This window comes from Fusarium coffeatum (assembly GCF_003316985.1).
Source record: "Fusarium coffeatum strain FIESC_28 chromosome Unknown BRIP53273_contig_33, whole genome shotgun sequence".
NCBI lineage: Eukaryota > Fungi > Ascomycota > Sordariomycetes > Hypocreales > Nectriaceae > Fusarium > Fusarium coffeatum.
The window spans coordinates 216,049-230,252 of NW_022157830.1; the positions used below are offsets into that span (position 1 = coordinate 216,049).

The 14,204-nt window shown below is 48.5% G+C and overlaps 7 protein-coding genes across 7 annotated transcripts; 3 read left to right on the forward strand and 4 right to left on the reverse strand.

The window, feature by feature from the left end:
• Window positions 1–694: 694 nt before the first annotated feature.
• Window positions 695–1,690, forward strand: FIESC28_01227 (uncharacterized protein; the record flags this gene model as incomplete). The annotated part of the gene is made up of 3 exons (XM_031155378.1): window positions 695–1,013; window positions 1,065–1,408; window positions 1,460–1,690. 3 exons carry the CDS (start codon window positions 695–697, stop codon window positions 1,688–1,690), a joined length of 894 nt encoding a protein of 297 aa, XP_031020545.1.
• A 705-nt stretch (window positions 1,691–2,395) lies between these two features.
• On the forward strand, window positions 2,396–3,430 carry FIESC28_01228 (uncharacterized protein; the record flags this gene model as incomplete). Its single annotated transcript, XM_031155379.1, has 1 exon — window positions 2,396–3,430. The coding sequence occupies one exon, from the start codon at window positions 2,396–2,398 to the stop codon at window positions 3,428–3,430; it is 1,035 nt and encodes a 344-aa protein (XP_031020546.1).
• Window positions 3,431–3,836: 406 nt separating this feature from the next.
• Window positions 3,837–4,812, reverse strand: FIESC28_01229 (uncharacterized protein; the record flags this gene model as incomplete). The annotated part of the gene is made up of 7 exons (XM_031155380.1): window positions 3,837–3,979; window positions 4,026–4,207; window positions 4,263–4,377; window positions 4,429–4,607; window positions 4,654–4,656; window positions 4,710–4,717; window positions 4,780–4,812. The coding sequence occupies 7 exons, from the start codon at window positions 4,810–4,812 to the stop codon at window positions 3,837–3,839; spliced, it is 663 nt and encodes a 220-aa protein (XP_031020547.1).
• Window positions 4,813–6,399: 1,587 nt separating this feature from the next.
• Window positions 6,400–7,487, forward strand: FIESC28_01230 (uncharacterized protein; the record flags this gene model as incomplete). The annotated part of the gene is made up of 2 exons (XM_031155381.1): window positions 6,400–6,825; window positions 6,876–7,487. 2 exons carry the CDS (start codon window positions 6,400–6,402, stop codon window positions 7,485–7,487), a joined length of 1,038 nt encoding a protein of 345 aa, XP_031020548.1.
• A 175-nt stretch (window positions 7,488–7,662) lies between these two features.
• FIESC28_01231 (uncharacterized protein) lies at window positions 7,663–8,200 on the reverse strand (the record flags this gene model as incomplete). The annotated part of the gene is made up of 2 exons (XM_031155382.1): window positions 7,663–7,725; window positions 7,781–8,200. 2 exons carry the CDS (start codon window positions 8,198–8,200, stop codon window positions 7,663–7,665), a joined length of 483 nt encoding a protein of 160 aa, XP_031020549.1.
• Window positions 8,201–8,654: 454 nt separating this feature from the next.
• FIESC28_01232 (uncharacterized protein) lies at window positions 8,655–10,814 on the reverse strand (the record flags this gene model as incomplete). The annotated part of the gene is made up of 1 exon (XM_031155383.1): window positions 8,655–10,814. The coding sequence occupies one exon, from the start codon at window positions 10,812–10,814 to the stop codon at window positions 8,655–8,657; it is 2,160 nt and encodes a 719-aa protein (XP_031020550.1).
• A 1,294-nt stretch (window positions 10,815–12,108) lies between these two features.
• Window positions 12,109–14,107, reverse strand: FIESC28_01233 (uncharacterized protein; the record flags this gene model as incomplete). The annotated part of the gene is made up of 3 exons (XM_031155384.1): window positions 12,109–12,240; window positions 12,289–13,629; window positions 13,679–14,107. The coding sequence occupies 3 exons, from the start codon at window positions 14,105–14,107 to the stop codon at window positions 12,109–12,111; spliced, it is 1,902 nt and encodes a 633-aa protein (XP_031020551.1).
• Window positions 14,108–14,204: the final 97 nt, after the last annotated feature.

The following is a 14,204-nucleotide window of genomic DNA, read 5'->3' on the forward strand; positions in this document are numbered from 1 at the left end:
CTATGAAACCCATCGAGTATCAGACAAACCAGTGAGAAAGATATCAACCTATGACCAACTGAGACTGAAGAGTAGAGCGGATTTCTACTATCTTATACATATACGTTAATAAGCATCTAGTCTAGGAATTGTACCAAGATAGACCATATCTACTTCTACCTTGAGTCATTAAGCTGTTGACAGTTCACCCATTTCTCAAAACAGGGAAAATACCCATTCAACGTGACTTCCTCAACCAACACTTCAATAGGATGATCTGATATTGGTAATCCCCTCTGTTGGTCCTGAGCAAAACCCACATATCTGAGTTTGGGCAGCAGCCTCACTGATACTGTTGTCCATACTGATAACCTAGGATGACCTTTACTCTACTGAGCTGGCCAATCGCTATAACTGATGATACTCAAATATCTTCTTTCTTTTCACAGTGGTGTTCATTCTATCATAATTCAACAGTGATTGAGACTTTCTGTTCGTTGCCTGCACAATGATCCAATCACATCTCATGCCGAATGACACAACTCACCTGTAGAGTAGCAGTCCGCTGCAGCCCGCCACTGATCCTTGTAGCTTGTAGCTTGTAGCCTATTTTCAACCCACCCACTCAACCTTATCACTTACACTGACTCTATATATAATGAGAATACTCAAACCATCCATCTTCTCACGATCAACATCTCGTCTCTTCACAACAATGGCTCCTCACAATGATGTAGAAGCCTTCCACGAGGCTCTCCGCTCTAGCAAGCGCATCCTCGCCCTCTGCGGCGCTGGTCTCTCAGCTTCATCCGGCCTTCCAACTTTCCGAGGCGCTGGTGGTCTTTGGAGAAACCATGATGCTACTTCGCTTGCTACTTTACGCTCTTTTCGTGACGACCCGGGTTTTGTCTGGTTGTTTTATGGGTATAGACGTCATATGGCGTTGCGCGTTAAGCCGAATCCTGCGCATTATGCTCTCACGAAGCTCGCGGAGAAGAACAAGGACTTTTTGTGTCTGACGCAGAATGTCGACAGTAAGTGCCATATTGTCATACATGGTGTCTGACTTACTAATTATTATTTAGATCTTTCTCCAAGGGCAAACCACCCACCAGAGCAGCTTCGTACTCTTCATGGATCTCTATTCGACATCAAGTGCAGCAACGAGAACTGTTCATGGATCGAACGAGGCAACTACAAAGACCCCTTCTTCTCAGCTATAGCACAAGCTTCGGAAGACGTTGAACCTGGCAAACCATTCCCTCTTCTCGACGCTAATCATCCTCTGGATCCCATTCCTTGGGAAGAGATTCCGAAATGCCCACAGTGCAAGACGGGCCTTCAGAGACCAGGTGTCGTCTGGTTCGGCGAGGCCCTTGACGAGGTAATGATGATGGATATTCAGAACTGGCTCTACAAGGATAAAGTGGTGAGTTACATGCAGAACAACCATGAGACTTCACCAGCTAATACTTTTTAGGATCTCATGCTTGTCATTGGAACATCTGCCCAGGTCTACCCAGCTGCCGGTTACATTGACAAGGCCAGACGCAAAGGTGCGCGTATCGCAGTTATCAACCCAGAGGCTGAGAATGAGGAGGAGATGTACAAGGTTAAGCCCGGAGATTTTGCCTTTGGTCAGGACGCTGCAGAGTATCTTCCTATGCTTCTGGAACCGGTTATTGGGAAACTTGATAAGGACGAGAACTGAGAGAGGATCTGAGAACAGTTCATAGGGGGTACTTAGCTCCTACTCAACTTCTGGAAGCTGGTTGTTGGTATCCTTCGAAGACGGCATCACTGAGCTCCTATGCTTCGTTGTTCGAAAGGGATATTCCAGCATTGCTGCTTTGGGCCAGTTGGCTTTCCAGGCGTTGTATCAGTTGGCCAGGGTTCGAGGCAGCGAGTTTCTAGCCTCCTAGACTACGCCAAGTTGTCAGAAGAATCAGCTGCCAAAAGCCTAAGAGACGAAATAATTTAGTCACCCTATGCTAGCCTAGATTAGAACTGATGCTAATTTATTTTGGCAACCTGAGCCCTGGAGAAGAAATTATGTTGCCCACCCAGGCTATCATGAGGCGTCGATTGTCGTTGTCATGACTGAGAACTTAAGCTCGCAAATAAACTCGCCGCACGCCATAAGAAGGTCAAACTTTCTACTACGCCGATCAATCACTTACTCATAATATACTACATCTACAAAGACTTCCCATAGATTATCAAATACTTATGAAAAGAAACTCAGATTTCGTATTTCCTCTTCAGACAAGATGTCGACGGGACTTACACCGAACACGGACCCCCACTAAGCAGTGACGTATCTCCACCACAAATATCGCCCTCCCTCCATCTCCAATCTTCCCTTCAACACCATCTCAACACTCACTACCGGCCACGAGCCACAACAACCGCAGCCATGCAGGGCTTCAACATGGGACGTTACGTCCCCCCAGACGTCGAAGGCACAATATCCGGCAACGCCCTCAACAAAAAACACCCCCTCGGATCCCGCGCCTCAAAACCCGGCGCCCTAACCGTCCGCTTCGAGCTCCCATACGCCGTCTGGTGCAGCACCTGTCCGAAATCCACAATCATCGGACAAGGCGTGCGCTTCAACGCCGAGAAGCGTCGCGTGGGAAGTTATTTCTCAACGCCGATATGGAGTTTCAAATTCAAGCACGTTGAGTGCGGTGGCGAGATTGAAATTCGCACGGATCCGAAGAATACGGCGTATGTGGTCGTCGCGGGCGGTACGAAGAGGGATACCGGCGAGGATGTACAGCGCGAGGGCGATGCGGTTATAATGACGGACCAAGAGAGGGAGGCGCTTAGGAAGAATGCCTTCGCGAGTCTCGAGAAGACGATAGCAGATCGGGAACAGCTCAAGAATGCGACGTTACGGATAGACGAACTTACAGAATCATCGGCGAAATACTGGGACGATCCGTATACGCAGAATCAGAAATTACGGAATGCTTTTAGAGCAGGGCGCAAAGAGCGCGAGCGCGATGCAGCGGCCACAGGCGCATTGCAAGATCGCATGAGTCTTGGCCTAGATATTCTTCCTGGCACGGAAGAAGATGCTCGGCGCGCAGCGCTAGTTGACTTTGGATCTGTGGACGATGGACGAGATCGCGCATTGTCGAAGCCATTGTTCAAGACTGGAGAGAGTAAGAAGGATTCGAAGAGTGGGAGTAAACTCAAAGCCGATAAGGAGATCTCGAAGCGCAAAGAAATATTTGTTTCGGAACTTATGGGTAATACTCGCGCTGCTAAGGATCCCTTTTTGAATGATGCGCGGAGCGAGAAAGGACCTGCTAGATTACCTGGTGTGAAGCGTAAGAGGCCAGTACAGGAAGCAGAGTCGCATAATTTAGAACCACCATCGAAAGCGCAGGCGCCGGCTACGGAGACAGCTGCGTCAGGATTGGTTGACTACGATTCAGATTAAGGAAGAATGGCAAGGCGTTTGGTTTGCCTATGTATAATCACTAGATATGATACCCGGGCGTGGCCCAGTTTATAGAGTTAGAATTCAATTATCCTGTACTTATGCTGTAAGACCTCCTGATAGAGTTATTGAGGTAACTGGCGTGTTCAATTGCTCTCACTATGCTGTCCAGCAAGTCACGACATCCAACACAACCATTCCACCCAGCTTTCCTCGACAACATACAAGCAAAGCACTTTGTAGCAAATCGACCCAAAGCCATAAAAGAAAATGCGATCCGAGTCCAAGCCTGCGCAGCGCTGCTACAACTCCGTCCAATGATAGCTCCTAATCCGGCCCTTGATCCTATGACGCCATGTATGAATCGCAACGCTCGTCCAAGTAAATCCTCTCGCGAACCGGTCCTCTATACATCATCCAATCGACCTGCGGGTTCTTCGTCGTCGTCGTCTCCAAAGCTGGCCACTGAAGACAGCTCGTCGTCGTCTTCGCTCTCGGCTCCAGCTTCGTCCGCGGCATCTTTAGAAGCGTACTTCTGGACGTATTCTGCTACAGTCAGTGGTTGTGACTCGTTCAAGAGCCCGTTTCCACGCACCTTTAACCTTAACATCGTAGCTCTTGGGTTCCCTGATAAGAAGCGCAGCTGCTTCGCCATTGAGAGGGTCGGTCGGGTTGGGATATCGCAGGAGCTGGGGAAGAAACACCTCAAAGATGTTGATCATATCGAACATGGGTGACCAGGTTTGGTTGATAACATCCAGACACACCGAGCCAGACCTGGAACTGTCAGCCAAACAGATCTGTAAGAGACCGGGTCGCACGAATAACATACAGCTCATCGATATTGGGGTGAAAGATTCGGTTTACGAAGCCGATGCTCGGGGACTTGTAAGGGTACGTATCGGGAAGCTCAACGTGAACCTTCCATGTTCCACCTTCAAAGGGGGCTTCGTAAAGTCAGCGGCGATGTTTGGTCAGTGTCTGTACTATGTACTTACTCTCGGCTGGTCCCTTGAACCTGACAAAGAACTCTTGCCTACAAGTATCGGTCAGAATATGGCTGACGGAACTGGCGAAGAAAGACATACACTGATGCCTGTTAGTGGGTTTCAATTTGACCAGACAGATTTCCTTACTGTTGTCGTTGACTAAGGTGACCTCATAGTCGCTCATGAGCCTACTCTGGTCAGTAAACAGCCAGGCGATTCAGTCAAGGTTCGTACATCCTGCGAATATGTTAGTATGAGAACGAGACAATAGTTTGCCAAGGTCAACGCACTTCATGACCTATATAAGATTTCATATTAGTTACCATCCCCCGGCGATTGAATATCGTGCAAAACACTCACATCAGTCTCTATTCTACGACGAGGGCTACTCATGATGGCGGTTGACACAGCTTCCGATGTGGGGTTGTAAGGGTACCCAAAATGCTCCGGAACCGGCGCGATAGACGATACTTGGTGAGTAGCTCGTGAAAGTACAGAAGATCGTGTGAATAGTTGTGTTGAGTTTTGCGACGAAACGTTAAAAGCGGTGGCTGAGAAAGAAGGGAAGAAAGATGAAGTTGGGTTTAAAGACAGGACAGTCCAAGTCCAATGGAAGTCACGAGGATATGATGTGGACGACCGTGATAAGCCGCCCGCGTACGGCAGGTGCCGCTAAGTTGTCCATTCACAGTTGATCAGCTCACTGAGTGGCTGTTATCGATAAGGCCGCGGTGTTCCGCAATAAGGGGAGATCGACGACCCTCAAGGTGTCTTATTGGTGGTTTGTTTTGGAGGCATGAAACATTGTCCGGACTGAAACAGATGCCGGATTCTAATTGAGTCATTCCCCTCATGAATGCAAGTTTTGGATCATGTTAAGCTTTGAGCTTGACCAACACAGACTCTTTGGTCTGACGTGAATCTGAAAGGTAAGCACTACGTTGACGGTAGACGGAAGTTACCATTGTGCTACAGTTGATTGAAGTTTGTATAGACCCAAAAAGTTGGATTTGTCAGGGCAACATATGCAAAGTTAACGTTGATGCAGTGGCTGTTGGATAAACGTTTTGGATGGCGGAATATCCAAACTTTTGGATCATCAATGAGCAGATGGCTTTCAATAAGCCAATATTCATAAAGTCACTGGCTTGTGCTATGTAAAGTTGATGTAAGAGACCCTCGGTTCTCGCATGCGTATTCGGCATGGGTGTATCGTGAGACCCCTCCATTTCCAATTCCTCGGGTACAAGCACAAGCAAGTCAAGCACCTGAACTGACCTCAACCACAACCGTTGCACATCCCCACTACAGTGGATGTACACCACCATTTCGGCACAGGACAAAGAACCTCGGCTCATAGATTCCTTATTCTTTCTGTTAAAAACACAGTATTGTAGATAATATTCTAATAGTTAGATGCATTTCCCATCTCTGGATTCAGACCGCCTTCTCCTTTCTCTCAATGCAGGGCTGTTATTGAAGAAATTAAAACTGGCGGCTCAACATTTACTGGATCTTTACCGTCTGGCCCCCCTCCTATTGCCCTGAAAGGTCTAGCCCAAATTAAATTTCGACTTCCATTTGTTGACTAGAACCACCCGAAAAAGCGAAAGCGTGGGGCAAAGCTGCAGTTCCAGGGGTGCTGAGAAAAAACACCAAGATACTCAAATATACAACGTAGGGTTCATCATGGCTCAAACATGAATAAAACCTCTGCTTTCCCCGACTTTTCGAGTTAATTCTCCATCTTTACTGTCAAAGGAAACAAACATCCATTCAAAATATTTTATTCATAAGTTTTCTCCACTCAAAAACGTTGACCATAGACTTTCTGAGCTATACTTTCTGTCGGTCTGAAATTTGCCCTGCAAGGTACCTCAGGTTCTGTCACTCCCCAACTTAAACTTCAAAAGCTGCACGCGACACCTCATTCTTCATCACCAACACGCAACACAACGACCCACTTCCTTCACCTTCCTCATGTCATCCCTTATCAATCCTACCATGAGGTCATGTGCCTCTCTCCTATCCCGGGTGTCCGTGTCCTCCCATCGGCCGGCCATCCGGACGATCGGCAGCTCCGTACGGCCCCTCATCCTCGGAGGTGTGGCGCAGTCCCGGTACAGCTCACATTCTCCCATGGGTGCCGCTCCTGCTACACAGCGCAAGAAGGTCACTGTCGGAACTCTTCGTTCTATGCACCGCAAGGGTGATCCCATTACTGTCATGACAGCTCATGACTTCCCTAGTGGTCATGTTGCTGATCATGCAGGCATGGACATCATCCTTGTAGGTGACAGTCTTGCTATGGTTGCGCTTGGTATGGAAGATACAAGTGAGGTTGTCATGGAGGAAATGCTTCTGCATTGTCGTTCTGTCGCCCGAGCCACCAAGTCGGCTTTCACTGTAAGGAACCCCTGCTCTCACATATGCAAGTCATTAACTAACCCCGCCAGGTCGGTGACCTACCCATGGGAACCTATGAAATCAGCCCTGACCAGGCTCTTGCGACTGCCATCCGTTTTATCAAGGAAGGTCGTGTCCAGGGCGTCAAACTTGAGGGTGGAAAGGAGATGGCTCCCACCATCAAGAAGATCACCACTGCTGGTATTCCTGTTCTTGGCCATATTGGTTTGACCCCTCAGCGACAAAACGCTCTCGGTGGCTTCCGTGTCCAAGGCAAGACAAGTAGTGGTGCCATGAGTATTCTCGAAGATGCTCTTGCCCTCCAAGAAGCTGGCTGCTTTGCCATGGTTGTTGAGGCTGTCCCTGCTGAGGTTGCTGCTCTCATCACCGAGAAGCTGTCCGTTCCTACTATTGGTATTGGCGCTGGCAACGGTACATCTGGTCAAGTCCTTGTGCAAGTCGACATGACTGGAAACTTCCCTCCCGGAAGATTCCTTCCCAAGTTTGTCAAGAAGTACGGCAATGTCTGGGGTGAGAGCTTGAGGGCTATCGAGGCATACCGAGACGACGTCAAGTCCCGTCAGTACCCCGGCCCTGAGCACACATACCCAATTTCAGCGGAGGAGCTCGAGAGTTTTACCAAGGCGGTTAAGGATTCGTAAAGATTATTTGTTGATACCCAGAGATTTGTTTGATGTTTAGAGAGGCTTCCCCTATGATGAATCGGGGCAGGTATAGAGGTTGCATAGCTCGGAGTTTGTGTTAATTAGAAGATGACAATAGCTTTTGGTTTGCTGTTTATCGTCATCAAGATAGAAGAAATCTACCTCATTGGTATCATCCAAAGGCAGGCGTTAGAGAGTAGGCGACAACCAGTTGGCCGTGGGAGTTTTTGAAGCACTGAAAATGTCAGCATCTGTAGCTGTGCCACAATATATAAATGCCCAACACTTACTTGATGTAAATTCCCAACAACCTCATCCAAAGAAGGCGCAAACGCACTATTGACGTACAAAAAGACACTATCCGTCTCTTTGCACCTCAGCTTCTTCCTCAAGTACCTCACAACCTCTTCAAAGCGTCTCGTCGCACTGATCTTGCAAACATCCTGCGCCAAAGACGGCGCAGACCCCACAGGTTTGAATCGCACTACGATCTTGTCCGTCTTGAAGCTTCCCGCAGCGGCGAGTGCAGTGCTAGCATCTCGAGGAAGATCTGCGAGAACAACTGAAGCGGACATGGTGAGTGGTAGGTTTGGAGATGCGGCGCCGCTGCCTGCTGCTTCGTTGTCGGCGAGAGACATTGGTGAGGCCATGCCGGGTGACGGTGAAGGAGAAGGCGATGGACCCTGGTCTTGTGGTGGATTGTCTGACATCTTGACTGTTTGATGTGAAGAGTGAAGTTTTTTCTTTTCTGAGTTGAGTCAAGTTTGTTTGTTGGGGGTGAGGTGCGAAGAATACTCTCATGACTTGATGCTGTGAAACACTGTCGCCTAAGGTTCTATGCTTATGACGGCACAGTGTATGATGCTTGGCACTGTGCGCACTTATAACAAACTCTGTCTCTATCATGACTCCTTCAGCTCTTGGATAGGGACCTTTTGGTTTCACCTTACCTTCCTATACCTCGCATTGTCTGTTCTCTATATCAAGTTATTTCTCGGGAAATATCCAGAACACAGAGGCCACAGGATGCAAAGATGTTGCAGAGGTGAGATGCCTTGTCTACCTAGGTACCTGTTCTACATTCATATACCTGCTAATTCCTATGTTCTTATAAAAAGCTCTCTCTCGAAATAGCCTTTCGACTTCATAAAACGCTTTCCCTTTTTAGGTCATCGCCTCCAGATCCTGGCAAAGCTTCTTATACTCATCTTCGGTCTTCGGGCCCTCTCGACTGTTCGCAATACCCTCCATGACCACATCCATCATGTCGTCCTTTAAGCTCTCATATACCATGCTCACCCAGCTTCCGATAGTCTTCTTGTCCTTGGTGAGTAGTCCCTTCTGAGCATTGTATAGAGGATCGTCGTCAATGCCACACTGCGTCGGAACTCCCAGCTTTGAACGAACCCAGGCGTACAAGGGAACAGTGCCGTCACCCAACTTGGTAGCTACATCGGCAGGTCGGATTGCCATGTTGGGATAAAATGTAGACGAAGCAACTTCGACGACAGATTTGTGAAAGTGGCCGCGGAATACTGCAAGGCTGGAGATGGGACAGTCGACCTCTTCAGAAGTCAGGGACTGCGTAACAGGCGCCATTACAGCGTCGACTGTAGGAAGAACACGGTCTTTCCAGCAACCAGCATTATTCCCATACCATACCTTCTCAACGACCGGAAAGACTGATTCACCCAACTTCTCGATAGCTGCTTCGTCTAAACCAAAAGTATGGAAAGGCCCATTCTTTGTCTTGTTGAGAAGCACTTTATCATGAAGAGTCTCCAAGAACAGCTGATGGCTAGCTCGAAGTTCAACTGCTTGGCAAGAGACATAGATGTGACAGGCACACATATGAGTCACAATATCCGCTGCCTCCGTAGTTCGACGAGCTGAGAGTAAAGCAAGTGAGTTGATACCTTGGTTATGCATCTCAGCAGACATGACATGCGACGAAACCGGATGCGCGAGAGCAGCTAACTCAGACATGTAAGCAGACATATTAACGTCGATGCCTTTCATAGTAAAGTTCTCTTTGTCGCTCACGTTCAAGTTGGCTTCAAGACCATTGTTGGTTGAGGGGTTGATCATTTCGCTGACTTGGGAGAAGAGCATACGGCCTATCATCTGAAGAGCAAGACGTGTTTTGTCCATGGCAGAGGTGATAGCGACGGCTTGGAAATTTCCGCCAGAGTACACTTCACCGACCGCCTTTCCATCCTTTTCTGAGGCATCTACCAGAGGGTTATCTGATGTAGAGTTGAGTTCGATGGATATTTGTCTCTGAGCAAGGAGCAGATCTTCCAGATAGGGTCCGATCCACTGGGGGCTCGTCCGAGTTGAGTAACGATCTTGCCAGAGCCCTTCTCCCGTTCTTTTTCGATCTTCCAAGCCGACGACGAATTTTGAGCCGCGAAGGAAGCTTCTGATATTGGTGGCTGCTTCGATCTGACCTGGGTGCGGTCGTACGGCGTGGATAAAAGGGGCTGTCCATTCAACATTACCGCCCATAGATTCAGACGCAAATGCCGTCAATACCTGGGCCAGTAGAGCCAGTTGCTGCGATTCATGCATGACAATACTTGCAACAGAAGCAGAAGGTGCAGTCCCATTGATAAGACCAAGAGCTTCTTTTGGTCCAAGACCGCTTGGCGATAGGCCACTCTGCTGAAGAGCTTCATGCGAAGGCATTACTTTAGCTGACTTGCCCTTGCCAACCTGCACAAAGATATCTGGGCTCCCCGTAACTGCTCCTGCAATGTAAGACATAGGCATGAGATCGCCAGATGCCGAGATCGTGCCTCGAATAGGAACCAAAGGTGTGATATCATGATGGAGAAGCTTCACCAATCTCTCCAACACTTCTAATCGCACGGAACTTTGTCCGCGCATATTCTGGTTCGCACGAGCAACTATAGCACCACGAACCCACTCACGAGGCATGACATGAGAGGTTTCACTCCCCAATTCCTTGTCGGAGGAAGTGATGATAGCGCTCTGGGTATGCTGAAGAACGCCAATCTGGTTTTCCAACCAGTCATCAGTTCTCACATCTGCACTTCCTCCGAAGCCAGTGTTGACGCCGTAGACCACGTATTTGTGAGATAAGTACTCGGCGAGAGCATCTACGCTTAGAGCGATGCGGCGAGCGAGTTCTTCGTCTTGACTGATCGTGGGCTTGATGCCATATCGAGCGACTGCGACAAGAGAGGCGATATCAAGACTGTTTCCATCGAGTATGATCTCTTCTTTTCCTTTTTTGAAGTTCTGGAGGCGTTTCCAGGTGACGAGTGTGGACTCTGCATGCGCTGAAACTTTAAGATCCATCGTGAAGAACTGTGAAGCTTCAATGCCAGCTCCGAAACTTAAGAAATGTCAATGAGCTTCAAGTAGAAAGCACTTAATTGAGGCTGGCTGATTCTTTGTTAGCTAGGCTGTTGAGATTCTATCAAGCTAGAGCAAGCAATGGGTGTGTGATTCACTCCAATGAGTACAGCCAGTCAGAGGCGGCAGTGAGGAACAATAACTTTGACACACTTACATTTCTACTCCCCTCGCCTCATTCATGAACCGAATAAATCTCGCTACTACCTTGCAAGGTGTAGTAAAAGTTGTTACCCGAGCTCAATATTTCAGGTTCAGCATGTGACAATCGAAGACCCCCGACTCAGACTCCGAGATCAGGACAACAAGCAGCAAGACCAAACTCAAAGGAAAGAAAAGCCACTGACAGCCTTGTCGGAACGGAACACGATGAGAGACAAAGGATGTGCATATTCGATATGTGCGTATCCGTATATTTTCGTGTTGACTCTCCAATCAAACTACTGCAGCTTAAAAACGCCATGCATACAGCAATAAGATGGATGAACTTATTCCGAGACACTTGTCCATGACGGAGAAGTAGTTAGGAACATAGTCGACTGACCTTCCAGTAACAGCCAAGTCATCTTCAGTCGTAGCATAGGGAGACTCAAGGCTTGTTCAAGTACTCATGTTCTCTAACACGTAGGTACATATATGTCCTAACCACATATCTACATCAGACCTTTCTGGTCGTAATCATATAGCAGTCGCTGTTGCTCTCATGCATTCGCGATAAAAATTCTTCCGCTTCCATGCTCGAACTTTGTTTGTACAACCCTCATCACTTCCCATCTCAAACATGTACCCTGACCACCCCATCTCGACGAACGCCCCGGTATTGTAGTTACCATATAATGCAGTCCAATCAGAAGACAAATGAAATGGCCGTACGGACCGTGGGGGGTTTAACGCGCCAAAAAAGAAGAAACCATGCCGCTCTGCGCCGTTGCATGCAGTTCATGCGTATAAGGTATAAGAAAGCGAAAGTAAAGAACATAGAGACATCTCTAACCGAAGGATTGCCCCGCAAATGCCGCCAGGAAGCGCAAAGTTAACCAAATTCAGGGAGTATCTTTTCTTGTTGTTTTTATACAGGGGAATCTGAAGGGAGGTGCGCAAAATGGACTTCATAAAAGGTTGGTTTTCGGAATTTGACTCTATCATGACCCATGAGTTGGGAGGCCATGATATAGCCTGAGATGATGATGATGAGGTGTTGGAGAGGCCGTTTATCGTATTATAATTTGAATAGTCATCACCATCCTTCCTCCTCGTCAGATCCAGGTGCGTACTTTGGCATCCTCTTGATTTGTGATAGGAGAGCATCAAGCTCAGTCCAGTTGTCGTCGTTCTCAGCAAACTTGCGGTGCTTGCGTGATAGAATGTGCTGTAAAAGTCAGTCGTGAACTTCAAGTTTATAGAATTGGTTACATACCTCGTCGAAATCGCGGAACTTATCTTGGCAGTTCTCGCAATAACCAGGCTTGAGGTCCTTCTTGCTCTTAAGCGGTTGGGACTGTGTTCTCCTCTCGGCCTTTTGAACTTCCTCCTCTTGCACCTCAGCGGGACGCGAAGTGTGTCGACCCATAGTTGTTGATCGACTAGATGCAACGTCCATTGACACCTCAGCCAGGCGACGCGAGCTCACATCGAATGAAGCAGGAGCAGCCTTCTGTAGCACCTTCCTTTGAAGGCCGTGAACCTCTTTGCTAGTTCCAGCCTTGGCTCCATTGACACCAGATGTCGATGAGACCATCTGCGATCGAATGGCAGAAGTGATATTTGAAGGCTGAACACCGGATGCCACGGGCTCGCCAGCAAACAGACGGCCAGTAGCAGCACGGCTTGTAAAAGCATTCTGCTGTTGTCGTAAATCCGCTTGCTTTGAGAGAGCTGCCTTGGCAGGGTTGAAGACATCAGTCGGTGTGGCACCGCGCACTCTGTTCTGGCCATCTTCCATCTCTGCGATAGTTCGCTTTCCTGTAACCGGCTTAGGCATTGGAACCTGAGGGGGCTTAAGAGCCTGTGCGGCTTCCTCTCGCTTGGCCTGTCGAGCCTTTTCTTGTTCCCGTTGTTCTCTTTGCCGTCTGTGATCCCTATCAGGAACATCATTGTCTTCCACAAAGGGACATCTACCGTTTCCAACACTTCGGAACTGAGGCCACTCTCCATCTGACTTGTTCGCAACCTTGGGATATTCACGGACCATAATAGGCTTGTTCTTCTCGTCCATATCCCACACATAGATATGAGGACCCTTGAAGTAAGTCAACTCGCGATGAGCAGCAGTCGGGTCGCGATCTGAAGGACCATTCACGCGTTCATTATGCAATAGCTGGAGCAGACTTGGCTCTCTAGGATTGCCATAATGACTTCGAGTGCTTGCAGATCTCGAGTTATAAGAGCTAACGCTGGTCTCGGCTTCGAGCAGAACGGATAGCATGTTCTGGAACTTTTCCAAAGACCATATCTTCTTGCCCATCTCACGAGCCTTGTGCAAGACATCGTTGTTCTTAGTTCCTCTGGTTCGCTTCGTGGGGTCGTCCAATTGTTGCGTCCTCGCGGGAGCGTTGCGGAACTCGGACAGAAGTTTCCTTCGTGCTTCGGTGTTGCGGTTCAATAACGACGGGTTGATGGTTTGGGGTTGCTCTTCGGATTCGTGATGCTCATCATGATGGACCTGTTCCTGCTCTTGATGTCCCTCTGGCTTCTCTGGTGGAATTGATCGAGTAGTGACGACATGGGTGACTGAGATTGAAAAGAAAGGTTCTTGCCGCTAAAGACATGTCAGTACAGCATGGTATAAGCGTTATAGAATGACATACAGCACCGAGGTAGTTGACTCTTTTTGTTAGCCTCGCTCGAACGTCATCGGGTATACTCTCAAAGTAAAAGACCATCTTTGGGAACTTGGCACGATGATGTCTCTTCCATGCTTCCTTCTCATTATCAATATCACGGGCTACGTTTGTCGGGGCAGTCCTTGAGGATCGTTCCTTGGTCGAAGGACGCGTAGAGCCGCGTTGGACAAGAACCTGGGTCCGGGTTGACCTGGTTGGTGATCGAACCGCACGCTGCACGCCATTATCGAGAACCTGTTTCTTTAGAGGCGGCGGCTGGCCGTAGGTTTCTTCACGCTGCACGGTAGCATAAGAACGCTTCTGCTTAGCATATCCAGCGAGAGCAGAGGCTCCACGGAGTGGTGAATTAGCCACATTAGGATTGTTCGTTAACGGGCCCCGTCTCGAAGACATGGCCGATATGGAACCGGGTGTTGGTGATAGAGATATGGTTGCCATATAAAGCCCGTGAACTGCTCTGGGGGTGAGTAGCCAGAGCAGAGGGCGTATA